Source organism: Dama dama, chromosome 14 (genome assembly GCF_033118175.1).
Source record: "Dama dama isolate Ldn47 chromosome 14, ASM3311817v1, whole genome shotgun sequence".
NCBI lineage: Eukaryota > Metazoa > Chordata > Mammalia > Artiodactyla > Cervidae > Dama > Dama dama.
In genome coordinates, this window is record NC_083694.1 from 1,009,862 (window position 1) to 1,024,703 (window position 14,842).

Here is a 14,842-nt window from a genome sequence, read left to right on the forward strand (position 1 = left end):
TTGTGGGGAGGGGCTGGGATGGGCAGTCCCTGCACCCTCTTCTTCCTCTTCTGGTGCCATCTTCCCGTCCAGACCCTTCTCAGCTAGTCTTCTCTGGGTGCAGAGAGCCCTTTGTCTGTAAGCTCTTTCCCCACTTCTTTGTTCTCTCCACAGTCTGATTTCTTCTTCCTGATCTGATGTGTGTTTCTCTTTTGGTGGCTGTGTTTACATCCTCTCTCTGTCTTATTTGTGAGTCTGACAGCAGAGACAATCTCTCAGGAAGGGCACCTAACCAAAGGAGCAGAGCTCTGTAGGGTGAAGTTGGAGGAGTGCTGGGGACCAGCAGAAACTGCTGTCTTGAGACAGCTCCTGGAGACTTTTTTCCTTTCATAACCCACATCATAGTAGGTTTTCAAAATAAAGACATCACATTGGAAAACCAGGACTCAACAAAAGTAATTCTTAAATTTCAGCTCTCTTTAACTCTTCTTTTTAAAGCAAAAATGGATTTCGATGTCTGTCTTTATCCCTGCCTTCTCTTGTTCCAGGGAGTCCCTCACACCAACTTCTTCCCTTAGGGAAAGGTACTCTGTACCTCCCTACCTTCATCAGGGGAGAAAGGAGATTTCCTTCCCCTATTGTTCAACTAATATAAGAGGGAACTGGAAAATACCCTGTGTCTGGGGTCTGTGTTTCTTCCATGACAGTCTATACCTACGTAGAGAGAGAGGGGAACCTTTTAAAGAGCCCACTAAGACCCTGTTGGGTTTCCCATGTGGCTCTGTGGTAAAGAAACTGCCTGCCAATGCAGAAGACATAAGGTTTGATCCCTGGGTTGGGAAGATCTCCTGGAAAAGGAAATGGCAACCCACTCTAGTATTCTTGCCTGGAAATCCCATGGACAGAAGATCCTGGTGGGCTACAGTCCATGGGGTCACAAAAGCTTTGGACATGACTTAGCAACTAAATAACAAGACCCTTATGCTCTAGGAACATTTACCAACCTTCTGCTTCAGCCCCTTTCTGCAGGAAAGATTCACTATTTTAAGCACTGAATTCCAAGAAGGATGGCTGTAGGTAATAGCACTCAGTGGCAGGACAAATCCTTTTGCTGGAATAAAGCTGGCTCAGGGCTCTGAGACAGCGCCAGGAAGCTGCCACTGAGGAGGAGATCCATCCATTTCACCTCCAGTTGTTCAGATACCATATTCCCAAGGCCCTAAGAGAAGGTCAAGCTCCCTGTCTGGCATGGGGTGAGGGAGGTCAGATCTGATGTCAGAGGTCCAAGGTGTGTTCCAGAAACAGACAGAAGGGTTTGTTAGTTTCCCCTTGCCTACTACTCAGGGCTACTGCCTGGCCTGCTAACCTGTCCTCTTCGTGTGTGCACCCTAGCAAAGACCCAAGATGGAGTGGCCTTGGAAATCCAGCCGCTCAACAGCCAGGAGGGGATCGACAGTGAGGAAAAGGAGAAGAAGGCCGCCAAGCTGCCCAAAAAGGAGAAGTCCGTGCTGCAGGGCAAGCTGACTCGCCTGGCCGTCCAGATTGGGAAAGCTGGTGAGTAGGGTGGAGTCCTCTCCGTGTGTTCATCAGTCTTACTCTGGATCCTCGCCGCTTTGATTGCCTCCTTTCTATACCAACCAGGTCTGGCAGGAAGGAGCCAAAAATTCCAAGTGGGTGGGGCAGTTCAGGAATCTGTGTCCCTCCCTGTGACTGTTGGATCCTCAGCTTTAGCAGAGAGACATGTCTTCCTATTTAGGGTTAAAGGCCCAAAACAAATGGGAGATTAACATTAGCAAGAAGGAAGACTTTAATAACTACTCACCTGCTCAAGTATTGGCTTGAAAATTCCTGAAGGATAGAGAAGGCTGCTGTTGGCTGGGAGCAATTATCTAGCATAAGAATGGCTGGGCACAGAGCAGTCAGTTCAAAATGAGGACTGGAAGGCAAAGGAAGACAATGATTAAAGAGGTGCTTTGCAGAGCAGAGGTCACTAAAGGTACTCCTGTGCTTCATGAGAGGAAACAGCTTCTCCATGCCTGACTCTGGAGAGGGTGGTGGGGAGGAGGGCGGGGAGGGACAGAGCTGGAAGAGGCAACAAAAGGAAGATTGCTCCCTCAGCGGGTATCCCTTCAAGCAGTCTTCTCCCGCTGTTTACTTCCTGACCCCACCTCTGTGTTCACTACAGAGTCTAGCCCAATACATCTCTCTGTGTACTGTTCACCTGGGATCTTGTTACAATGCAGATTCTGATTCAAGCAGCCTGGGTGGGACCTGCGTTCCTAACAAGCCCCAGGTGACGCCAGCGCTGCTGCTCTGCTGAGCACATAGTGAGAAGCAAGAACCTACGGCGATCCACTTGGGCATTCAGCTCCTCGGCCACATTAGCCTGTTTCAGGTCACCACATGTGGCTAGTGGCTCCCTATTGGACAGTGCAAACAGAGAGCATTTTGAGCATCACAGACTTCTGCAGAGCGTCAGCTGGGCCTCGTCATTCAGTTCCAGTACCCAGCTAATTTTGACCACCATGAAAATCCTTGCATATAGACAACAGATGAAAAAGAAAAATTGAAGTATGAAATCAAATCATTGAGCCTGGCACACAGGTTTGAAGCATCAAACGCTTCTGCCTAAGGCCTCCTGTCATGATGCTAATCCCCACCTTATTCTTTAGGGAGAACAGGCCACTGAGGGCTAGTCACTGGTCTCTGACTTGCCACATCAAGCCAGGCCAAGGACCAGAAGGACGCAGGGAATGCACTACCCTGAGAGTGAAGGCCTCCTAAAGTTTGCACCCTTGCTCGGTGCCTTGCTTGTCCTGACCCTGAATATGCCTCCACTGATATAATCACCTCTAGCCTTGCTCTGATTTCCCTGAATCATTGGGCCCTCAGGAAAAGCAAAGATACGAATCAGAAAGCAGAACTCTTCCCAGATATTGTGTCACAGGTAGACACAGGTGCCCAAGTATTGATCCCCCAGCTCTCAGAGTAGCCAGGCAATACGTAAGGCCGTTGGAGCCCCCAGGCCAGTTGTTTTCTGACCCAGAGCTTATCCTTCCATTGTAGGATGTGTAGGATGAGCAGCTGTCACAGTTTGCTTGACTTCTCAGTTCCAGCACTGAAAGCCCCACAGCCCAGGACCCTGCTCAGCCTCGGGCACACCAGGATGCTTGGTCCCCGCTGGTGTGCCCTCATCGCCTCATAAAAGAGGATGCTAGTAGTAGCTTGTCTCGCAGGGTTGTTGTGAGGATTAATGAGTTACTACCTTGAAGTGCTCGCCTGGCTCATAGTAAGCACTACCCTAACAGTTGCATTGCTGTCATCTTCTGTCTGTGCCACGTCAGGAGAAAGGCTGGGAGGCACTCCCAACTAAGGATTAGTTATGTGGGTGTTGTGCTAACACCCATAGGGCATCACTGTGAACACGCTGTGAATTCCCTGACATTCTCAGTCTACTAGAGAAGTCAATAAACTACTAGGAAAGAGTTAACATTAGTCACTACATTATGATTTGTGGGAAGATAGTAGCTCTGAGATAGAGTCTTAAAATGCTGTTTTTGGAAAACTAGACCAACCCCCTTATTTATAAATGAGGAAATAGGCTCAGAGAGGGGTCAAGACCAGTCCAAAGCCACGAGTCAAGTTGGTACAGCACCGAAACTAGTACCCATGTCTTTAGAATGCAAAACCACGTCTTTCGCCTGCACCATAATGTACAAGTACCAGAGAATAGCTAGGGCCTTGGGGTATGACGAGATAGATATCCGTCTCTGCTTAGGGCCCTAGGAATGCCCTCAAGCCTGGGTTCACGCGATTTGTTTCCTGGACAGGCCTGATCATGTCTGCAATCACAGTTCTCATCCTGATTCTGTACTTCGTGATCGACAACTTTGTGATCCAGCGCAGACCATGGCTGGCCGAGTGTACCCCCATCTACGTCCAGTACTTTGTCAAGTTCTTCATCATTGGCGTCACTGTGCTGGTAGTGGCTGTGCCCGAGGGGCTGCCCCTGGCCGTCACCATCTCACTGGCTTACTCTGTGAAGGTGAGACGGGATGAGACTCTGCTCTCTCAGAACACAGACCAGGGGGAAGGGCCCAAGTAGCTCTGGTGAAAGGATGGCCACTTTGTCTTCGTAAACTCTTGGGGATGCCTTCCAGGAGCACAAGCCACTGGCACTTTGGAAGGACCACCCGGATCAACTGCATCAACATTTACCTAACCCAGTAGCATCTTAAGAGGATTTACAAAAATGATATCTTGCATTTTTGTATGGGAGCAGAAAATGAAATGTGGAGAGTTGCTGGCTAGGAAATGGCCTTTGACCTGTATTTTGGAAAGCTCAGTTGGTCCCCTCTCAAGTCTTATCTATTCTCCTTTGTAGAAAATGATGAAAGACAATAATCTGGTGCGGCACTTGGATGCTTGTGAAACCATGGGCAATGCCACAGCCATTTGCTCTGATAAGACGGGCACGCTGACCATGAACCGCATGACCGTGGTGCAGGCCTATGTTGGAGACACTCGTTACCATCAGATCCCAAACCCTGAGGACCTTGTGCCCAAGGTCCTGGACCTTATTGTCAACGGTATTTCCATCAACAGTGCCTACACCTCTAAGATTCTGGTAAGCTCTTCTTTTGCCAGGACAGTTAAAATGGAAGGAACCATTGATTTTCTCTTGTTTATTCTGCCTGAATTGCCATCCCAATTCCCATTTCCCAGTCCCCAGTGAACGTGTTGGGGGTGAGACTAGGAAATAATCTGTGAAAGTAGATTGGGAGATGGGGTGGGGGTGTGAGGCAGGTAGGAATCTGCGGCTGTGAAATCACCACGTTATCTCTAAAAGGCATTATCTATAAAAAGAGGCCTTATGCTGGTATCAGAATTGAGCTTATCACGAATAAAGCACTTAGTTCCTGGAAGCTAAGAAAGAGTGTTGGAGGCACCACCAGCACCAGCCCCATGGTGGCTAAAAGAGACCCCAGGCCCTGGGTGGCTCAGGGGCCAAGTCACCACGGCCATGGCCCATGCCCCCGTGGGCCCCGGGCGCACGTGCGAAAGCCTCCTGAGGGCGCCCTTCCCCGGCTGGCCCCTCGCCCCGCCCTCCCACCGGTGCGTTTCTTTCCAGCCTCCCGAGAAGGAGGGCGGCCTGCCCCGGCAGGTGGGCAACAAGACCGAGTGCGCCCTGCTGGGCTTCGTCGCGGACCTGAAGCAGGACTACCACGCCGTGCGCAGCGAGGTGCCCGAGGAGAAGCTCTACAAGGTGTACACCTTCAACTCGGTGCGCAAGTCCATGAGCACGGTCGTGGAGAGGCCGGGCGGCGGCTTCCGCATGTACAGCAAGGGCGCCTCCGAGATCATCCTGCGCAAGTGAGCCCCCAGCGGCCGCCCCGGCGTCGCCCTCAGGGAGGTCTGGCTGTCAGCCCCGCGCTGAGCCACCGGGTAGCAGCGCGCCCTCCTTCCGGGAGGCAGCGTCGTGACAAAACCTAAGCTTGGCTCTGGCCGAGTGGTTGTGTACTTTGGATACTAACACTTCCCAGCTCAGGGAGGCAGATGCTGCCATTACCCCTGTTTTGCAGATGAGGAAACAGGTGCAGTGAAGTTCAGTAACTTGCTAGAGGTGATACAGCGGATAGTGGTACAGGCAGGATCCAGACCTAGTCAATCCATGCTTCCATTTCCTATTCTGAAGAGATAATACCCGCGTATCCTACATTTAATCATTGGATTAAATGATTCAGTGTATGAAAAATGCCTTGCACATAGTAAGCACTAGAAATGTTAGTTCTGTCTTCCTTTTCCTTTTCGTTCTCAGTTCTGATCACAGGAAGTTGCATAATCAAAGCGGCCAGACGGTCCATAGGGTATTAAAGTTGACCTATGTGGATATAGGGCCAATAGCTAAAAACCAGTGCCCCAGCATGGGTTTAGCCCCAGCATGGATGACACTTTGCCATTGCCCACACCCTCTGCCCTGAGCCCTCTATATACTGGGGATTGAGAAGGTCGCTCTACCATTGAGAAGCTCAGAAGAGCAGGTGACCCACGAATGACTTGGTGTTGCGTTCCCAGATGAATAGGCGCAGACGACAGGGGAGAGCGATACACTCTGCCCACCTATCAGCCACCCCACCTTGGATACAGGGGCTCCGCTTTGGGTGATAAGTGGAGATTTACGGCCACATAGTAGTGTCGTTCGGAGTCATGCGGAGTGGTCAGGGTGTCTGTAACGTGTCAAAGCACACTGGGCGGGAGGTGGGGTGCTGTGTTCTGACTGTGCACCTTCCCAGGTGTAATCGAATCCTGGACAAAAAGGGGGAGGCCGTGCCATTCAAGAATAAGGACCGAGATGAGATGGTCCGCACCGTCATCGAGCCCATGGCCTGCGAGGGACTGCGGACTCTCTGCATCGCTTACCGGGATTTCAGTGATGGAGAGCCCCCATGGGACAATGAGAGCGAGATCCTCACTGAGCTGACCTGTATCGCAGTGGTGGGCATCGAGGACCCTGTGCGCCCGGAGGTGAGGCTTTGACTCGGGAACGGGGCTGGGAAGCATGAAGGGGAGACTGCCAGTGGCCGCGGCCCCTGCACTGGCCTGCTGTGACCTAATGAGTAGCCACACAGGAGTCAGAGGAACTTCAGTACCAGCTCCATTTCTAGCTGTTACTTAGGAAACTTAAGCAAGTCACCTAACTGTTTCTCATTTGCTGGGATAGATGTTTCTGTGCTTCCTGCTTCACAGAACTACTGTAGCATACTGAACTAATGAAAAGTGGCAATCCCGCTGCCTGTGGGTCATGCCGTCTGAGGGGTGAGAAACATAGGTTTTACTGGGCTAATAAGAACAGTTTGGCACTCAAGAATAGTGAGGAGATGGAATTAATTGAGACGCCAGCTTTGGCCCTAGTCACGTTTGCGCCGAGTCAACATGTTCTTGTCAGGCACCCGTAGAGTAGCTCAGCACTACTCTTCAACTGTTGGAGGCATGACAGGGTGTCATGCAGCTGGGAAACTTAAAAGAACTGATATGGTTGGAGTATGTGCCAGGGGTGGAAGATGTCTGCTGGAAAGGAAGGCAGAGGCAAAATCTCAAAAGGTCTAGCGTGCCCTGCTAAGAAATCTAGATTGTAAGTGAGAGAGTAAGCTTTTACACCTGGCTCCTGAAGCAGATTTCCCCTTCTACTCGTGGTGCATGCCTTCATGCCAAGTCACTCAGTTGTGTCTGACGCTGCAACCCCATGGACTGTAGCCTGCCAGGCTCCTCTGTCCATGGGATTCTCCAGGCAAGAATACTGGAGTGGGTTGCCATGCTCTCCTCCAGGGGATCTTCCCGACCCGGGGATCAAACCTTATGTCTCCTGTATTGGCAGGCGGGTTCTTTACCACTGGTGCCACCTGGGAAGCCCTCAACTCATGGTGCAATAAAGTGAAAGAAAGTGAAGTCGCTCAGTCGTGTCCGACTTTGCGACTCCATGGACTGTAGCCTACCAGGCTGCTCCATCCGTGGGATTCTCCAGGCAAGAATACTGGAGTGGGCTGCCATTTCCTTCTCCAGGAGATCTTCCCGACCCAGGGATTGAACCCGGGTCTCCCGCATTGCGGGCAGACGCTTTACCATCTGAGCCACCAGGGAAGCAGTAAGGTGCAATAAGGCAAATTCAAATGTGAGCTTCACGGGTAGGTCAGAAGTAAGGTGGCACCAAGCAATATAGAACTGACCAGACTCGGCCTGCACCCCATGGTTCTACTTCCAGGGTGCCTCTCTCCTGTCCACAGCAAAGGGACAGCTGAACAGAAGCCGGTGACCAGGCCTCACCACACCCCCCTTCTCCTTTCCGCTTGCTTCACCCTCCGCAGGTGCCAGAAGCTATTGCCAAGTGCAAACGAGCTGGCATCACTGTCAGGATGGTGACGGGAGACAACATCAACACAGCCCGCGCCATCGCCACCAAGTGTGGCATCGTGACACCTGGGGACGACTTTCTGTGCTTAGAAGGCAAAGAATTCAATCGCCTCATCCGAAACGAGAAGGGCGAGGTGAGCTTTAGGTGGTGGGAACCAGAGCCTCCTTCATCAGGGGAGGGCTGATGCATGTGTAAGGCATCCAGGACAGGTGGGAGAAAGTAGATGGTTTTTAAATTAAAATCTATTCATAGTGAGACCTGCCTTTTACCAAAGCTGCTCACACAGTAAAATTGGGAATTTTTTCTTCTCACTGTATTCATTCACAAGCTATCTTTTGAGACTAACTTCTCACACCTCCCCATTTTCTCCAGTCGTGGGATGCCTTTGTCCCGATTTTCCTCTACCCCACCCCTACTGTGTCACTGCCCTGTGATTGGCAGGGGCTCGGATTGGTGACAGGGTAAGATCTGGGTGTGGGAAGGCCACAGCTCCTGGTCTAAGTAGCAACTGAAGCTGAGACCTCAGAGGCACTACTTCAGCCAACAGTGAAGGGTCCTGCCTTCCGTCAGGGTCTCAAAACTAGGGGTTGGTTCCCAGGGAGGGAGTTGGGAGGAAAAGGAGACAAGCAGGTCCTGAATGGTCAGCATCTGTGGACCCGCCCTCGGAGCCGAGCTGGCTGCTTTGCCTCCGCTGGAGGCCAGGGTCACGCTCCCGGGGGGCCGAGGGACACCAGCTGCCCCAGGAGCTTGGCGCGTGTGGAGACTTTCCTGGCAGCGGCTCTGAGCTTGACTGACCCAGGTGTGTCTGCTGTTGCAGGTAGAGCAGGAAAAGCTGGACAAGATCTGGCCTAAGCTCCGAGTGCTGGCGCGGTCTTCCCCCACTGACAAGCACACGCTGGTGAAAGGTGAGGTCGGCTCCTGAGCAGGTGCCTGGGATAGAGGAAGGCAGACCAGGGCGAGCACAGATAAAGAACCGAAGCCAAAGCAACTCTCTCGTCCTGAATAGGGAGGCCTAGGAGAGCTTCCCAGCTCATGGGAAGAACATGCAGGTTAGCAAACGTCTGAGCACCTGGTGAGTATAAGCTATATGATGAAGTCATTTTTAAACATTATCATATCTTGATTGTTGATAGTACTGGGAATAAGGCAATACAGGTTAAGCTCTTCCCATTCTGCAAAAAGAAAAGTTTGAGGCTGAGACAACACGTAACTTATCCAAATTGCCCAACTGGTAAATGGAAGTGTTATTGTTCAATCTCTGGGTCTCTGCCTTCAAATCATGCAGTGCTTTTTTGACTGCATGATAGCTGTCTTGATGTACCAGACAGGATATCTGACGAGGTTAGACTTTCTTAGCTCAGATTGCTACCTGTGAAACAATTTACTGCCATTTGGTGACGCTATAAAACCTCCAGCATAGGGAAAAAAGAAGGAAAGAGTGTAAAAACGGAGGTGGTGACAGGGATTAGAGAGGAAGGCCAGAAAAGCATCTTTTGTGGGAAAGCGGCCCCTGACCTCACTGTGGTGCGCCTGTCTCCCCAGGCATCATTGACAGCACTGTTGGGGACCAGCGGCAGGTGGTGGCTGTCACCGGTGATGGCACCAATGACGGGCCAGCTCTGAAGAAAGCAGACGTTGGTTTTGCCATGGTAAGCAGCTCAGCGTAGCATCTCTCTCTGACTGCAAGCTGCCTCTGCCAGCGGGAAGCCCAGACAGGCTCTGACATCCTTCTGCTTCTTGGACCTTCGCATCCCACTTTGTGCTCTTTTCTCTAACTCCATCTCACCTACCTGCCTGCCCAATAATAATATATATAATGAGGGACTCATGAAGTTTGAAGACAGGGACATCATGAGATTTCATTACCCAGGAAAATAAGACAAACTGAAACTTACCCATGAATATGATAATATTATCTGCCTAGGCACACTATAGAAAATTCACATTCCATATGGAAAGTGTGTATTCTGTAGTTAGCACTGTTCATCACTCTGCTTATGAGGCCAGGAGCATCAGAATCACTTAGAAAGTTCATTTAAAATCACATATTTCAAGGTTCGACAGTCAGCTATCTTGATGCGATAGCATCTGGGCCAGGTCCCAGAATGTTTGTTGTTGTTCAGGTGCTAAGTTATGTGCGACTCTTTGCAACCTCATGGACTGCAGCACACCAGGCCTCCCTGTCCATCACCACCTCCTGGAGTTTGCTCAAACTCATGTCCGTCGAGTCAGTGATGCCATCCAACCATCTCATCCTCTGTCGTCCCCTTCTCCTCCTGCCTTCAATCTTTCCAGCATCAGAGTCTTTCCCAGTGAGTCAGCTCTTCGCATCAGGTGGCCAAAGTATTGGAGCTTCACCTTCAGCATCAGCCCTTCCAGTGACTATTCAGGGTTGATCTTTAGGATGGATTTGTTTGATCTCCTTGCAGTCCAAGGGACTCTCAAGAGTCTTCTCCAACACCACAATTTGAAAGCATTAATTCTTTGGCGCTCAGTTTTCTTTATGGTCCAGTCTCACATCCATACATGACTACTGGAAAAACCATAGCCTTGACTAGACAGACCTTTGTTGGCCAAGTAATGTCTCTGCGTTTTAATATGTTGTCTAGGTTGGTCATAGCTTTTCTTTCAAGGAGCAAGCCTCTCTTAATTTCGTGGCTGCAGTCACCATCTGCAGTGATTTTGGAGCCCAAACAGAAATCATTATGTTCTTCTTAACAGGTGCACTTGTTGATTCTAATGCTCAGGGATATTTAGAAGCCCTCAGATAGCAAAGTACATTCTCACATTCAAGTAGGTAATGATTGTAAGCTTCCCATACATTTTGAACTGTTGGTGATTTTTAAGCAGTAGAAGGTGATTCAAGCAGAACTTGATCTTTAGGGTGCTGTCTTTAAAACCCAGAAAATAAATTTTAAAAGTTTTTATCCTAGGGAATTTCAAGAACATACAAAAATAGAATAGTTTATTGTGTTGGCCCACATATACACATTTCCCCTTCTCCAGCTGGATTACTCTGAAACATTTCCAAGATATTATATCATTTCATCCAGTATGTGTCTTTGGAAGAGAAATATGTCTCAATAAAATATATTTAAAAGAATCATATACCATTGTCTCACAACAATATTGATTCCTTGCTATCACTAGATATCTAGTCAATGTTCACATTTCTCTTCGTAAGTTTTTTGTTTTTCTAAATTATTTGTCCAAATCAGAATCCAAACAAGATCCATACACTGTGGTTGGTTGATATGTATCTTAAATGTATAAATGTATAATAGTAGCTCCTAAAGTGTGCTCTTCCACCTATGCCTGGAAACCTACAGAAATGCAGATTTCAGGCCTTACCCCAGACCTCCTGAATCAGAAACCTTGTAGTGGGGGCCCAGCAGTCTGTGTTTGAACAGGCCCTCTGGGTAATTCTCACGCATCCTAAAGTTTGAGAACCACTGACCCCATACGATCTATGTGTCAGGGGTTCCCAAGACTACCCTTTACATTTGTGGATTTGCTGGAAGGACTCAGGGGACTTGGCCTATAACTGTACTCTTGGCTAAGATTTAATCCACTGGTATACTAAGAACCTAGTGAAACAGTCACAGACAGGGTCTGCAGTCCACACGCAGGCTTTCTTGTGATCTCTCCCTGTTGTGAGGGGGTCAAAAAAAGCACCTGCTTTCCCTAGCAATGACAATGTACCGATACATGTGAGGTTTCTGCCCAGAGAAACCCATCAGAGACTTGGCACCCTAGAGTTTTATCAAGGTTGGTCACATAAGCACCGTCAACCCAGCATATGCTAAGATTCCAGACTCCTAGACGGAAGCAGCTTTTTAATGGAAAATAAGAAAAATTAGTGAATCACTAATTAATTTTCAGTTAATTTTCAGTTAATGTTGACTGAGAACATTCTGAGAGCCAAGTTCCCAGATGCTAACCAAGGGCCAACCTTGCAAACAGACCTTTCTCAAGATAGCAGCCTCAACCATGCTATGTTAATTCTTTTCTGCACAAGGCCTTCCATCTTTTTTTCTAGCTATTTAATTTTGAAGGAAACAATTTGTTTTTCTATGTAGGATATACCACATCATGGATTTTGTTGATTATATCCCTATGTCCTTTAACATGCCCTTGTATTGCCTATAAAGTAGTATTTAGTATTTCCTATAAAGTAGTATTTAGTTCTATGAGCAGTCAGATTCTACACCCCATCTTTCACTAAGGGCTGCAATATGACAATGTTCTGATTTTCTTTATTTATTAACTTGAATACTACTATAAAAAGAAAATTACCTTCATCAACTCTTTGGTTCAGCTCCTTTGTGAAAGATAGGTTAAATGCTTGATTTTTTTTTCCATTATTTACCAGTTCCCAAAACAATGAGTTGATTTTTTGGAATCCTCCAAAGTTGTCCAATGAGTTTTTTTTTTTTTTTAAACTTACTAAACTACTAAAAGTTAATTGTCTGTTTTTTAAAATATTATAAGCTCATATTCTTTTGAATATATGTGATATGTTTCCATCCATTGCCCGTGTTGTTATTTTGATGTTCATACTGACCCTTCATTAGCCTCTTCCACACTGCTAAGCACTTTGGATGTAACCTCAGTTCTCTGTAATAGCATTCTTGGTCTCTTGCATGATAAGATGTTCCACATCCATCATGCATATTTCTTGTCCTAGATTTAGAATCATTCACTTCTCAAAGGAGTTCTGCTTCATTTTAGTGAGAAATGGTATTTAGAGAACACAATCTGAATGTCAGGATGTTCTTTACTTCTGAGTAAATTATTGTTTCTAGAACTTTTCAGTGGACAAAGCTAGGAAATACATCTTTTATATCTCTTTTTGGTTTTGTGTTTCTTTGTTTTAAAGGTAGAATACTTCATGAATTCATATTGTCATTTCCAATTCAAATTTAGAATTCTAGAACTAACTTCCTAATTTTACTTCCCTGATTTTACATTTATCTCTTAAGCTGAAAAGTTGATCTAAGGGTATTAACATAATTATTATTTGCTTTATCCTAATATATATGTAATAGTCTCAAGATAGCAATGATAATACAATTACTGTACTAAAAGTAGTTAAAGATTTTTCTTATAGTTCTTTTTATCCTGTAGGTATATCCTACTACAGATGTAGGATCAAAGTACTGTGTTTTTCAAAAAGTCATTTAGAACTTTTCATTCTGTGTGGTTTGCTACCAACTGGTTATACCAGTTCATTTATATCATGTGTTGGGTTGGGTTTTTTTTTCCATTTTTGAGATTACTTATTTTAAACTTAATTTTGTTTTATACCTATATAAAGTAGTTACATAATTCTAAACTAAAATACACAGAACAAGATCTATTTATAGAAGTCTCGCTTCCATCCCTGTCACCTCCAGCCTGTTGCCTCCTTCTTAATCCCACAGATAGCATCTTTGATTTTTGGTTTATCCTTCTGTTTGCTCCTTTAAAAATACAGTCAAATGTGTAGTATATGTATATCCCATTCTCTTAAATAAGTGACACTTAGCTATATTTATCTGTATACACACTATATACTCTTTTTTTTCCACCTTGCTGTTTTTCATTTAACAACCTAACTTGGAGATTATTCTATAGTAGTACATATATAAAGACAGCCTTCCTTCCTTTTTTTTTTTTCCTTTCTTTTAACAGTGCATAGTACAGAATCATGTGGATATATTAGAGAATCTTTTGAAAGGGAAATTGAATTATATAATATGTCTAACAGATACTCATTTGTTGCGATCTGGATAGGAAAACAATACCACCAGGTAAACAGAACAAATAATCTAATGGTACAGGTCAGATTCGCAAACAAGCTCCTCTGGAGGTTACAAGGGCTGTCAGACATGGCATAGAAGTATGGTCTGGGGATGTTAGGAACAGCTTTGTCTAGCAAGCAGGGCTTAATTAATTTACAGGGGCCTTAAGGATAGTTGTCGGACATGACTGAGCAACTTTCACTTCATTAAGGATAGATAGGATTTAAATAGAAGGGGAAAGAGGATGTTCCAGGCTTGGACAAAGGGTGTAAGTAGAAGACTGAACTCTCGAAATGAATGAGAGAATTCATTCAGGGAGTTGTGAATAAATCAGTAGGTTTTGAGCAGAAAGCTTATATAAGAGCAGTTTGGAAAATGAACCAAAGTTCACTTGTTGAAGGCTTTGACTACCAGATTAGAAAGTTTACTGTTCCTCAAGCACCGCTTTCAACCACTGATATGTCTGTTTACAAACCTTGAGTGGTTCCCAAGGAACAGGATTTTGAATAAGGACAGGATATCTGAACCATGCTGCTGGACTGCTCCTTCTAGGAAAGAACGTGGAGTGACTTCAAGGTGTGGGGGACATAAGGATTTAAAAGGGATATTTAATTTGGAGGTAGAACAGAAAGGACTTTTCCCCTATCTTCTAATTACTTTCTAAGATGGAGAAGTAGGCGGGACAGGAGACCGGAATATCGAAGGTGACTGTGATTTCCAGTCTCATTTCAGGATGCGGAGCTGGCATCGTGGGCCGCTGCCCTCTTCCACACGTGGCGGCGGCACATTTGCCTTCATTCTCTTTGGAGAGGAGTCCAGAACACGGTGGTTTAGTCTGTAGAGCTGTGTGGCTGCTGTGCCCTCTGGTGTTCGTGCCGACTTCTGAGGCTTCTTGGAGTTCAGGAAATAGGTTCAGAATACAGATGAGCTCTTTTTCCAGTTCCTCACTGTTTTCCTCCCCCTCTTACCTAAGGGTATTGCAGGCACAGATGTGGCAAAGGAGGCCTCTGACATCATCCTAACAGATGACAACTTCACCAGCATCGTGAAGGCGGTGATGTGGGGACGGAACGTCTACGACAGCATCTCCAAGTTCCTGCAGTTCCAGCTCACTGTCAACGTGGTGGCCGTGATCGTGGCCTTCACTGGAGCCTGCATCACCCAGGTGGGA

General features: G+C 46.9%; 1 protein-coding gene across 7 annotated transcripts in view; it reads left to right on the plus strand.

Annotated features, from left to right (window-relative positions):
* ATP2B4 (ATPase plasma membrane Ca2+ transporting 4) overlaps positions 1-14,842 on the plus strand; it is a 101,068-nt gene that overhangs the window by 68,046 nt on the left and 18,180 nt on the right. For all 7 annotated transcript variants that reach the window (XM_061159841.1, XM_061159842.1, XM_061159843.1 and 4 more), the window contains 9 exons: positions 1,372-1,533; positions 3,810-4,024; positions 4,364-4,606; positions 5,111-5,352; positions 6,273-6,504; positions 7,842-8,021; positions 8,706-8,793; positions 9,431-9,537; positions 14,645-14,836. In XM_061159841.1, coding sequence (XP_061015824.1) covers positions 1,372-1,533; positions 3,810-4,024; positions 4,364-4,606; positions 5,111-5,352; positions 6,273-6,504; positions 7,842-8,021; positions 8,706-8,793; positions 9,431-9,537; positions 14,645-14,836 — 1,661 coding nt within the window. The remainder of the gene's footprint in view (positions 1-1,371; positions 1,534-3,809; positions 4,025-4,363; positions 4,607-5,110; positions 5,353-6,272; positions 6,505-7,841; positions 8,022-8,705; positions 8,794-9,430; positions 9,538-14,644; positions 14,837-14,842) is intronic.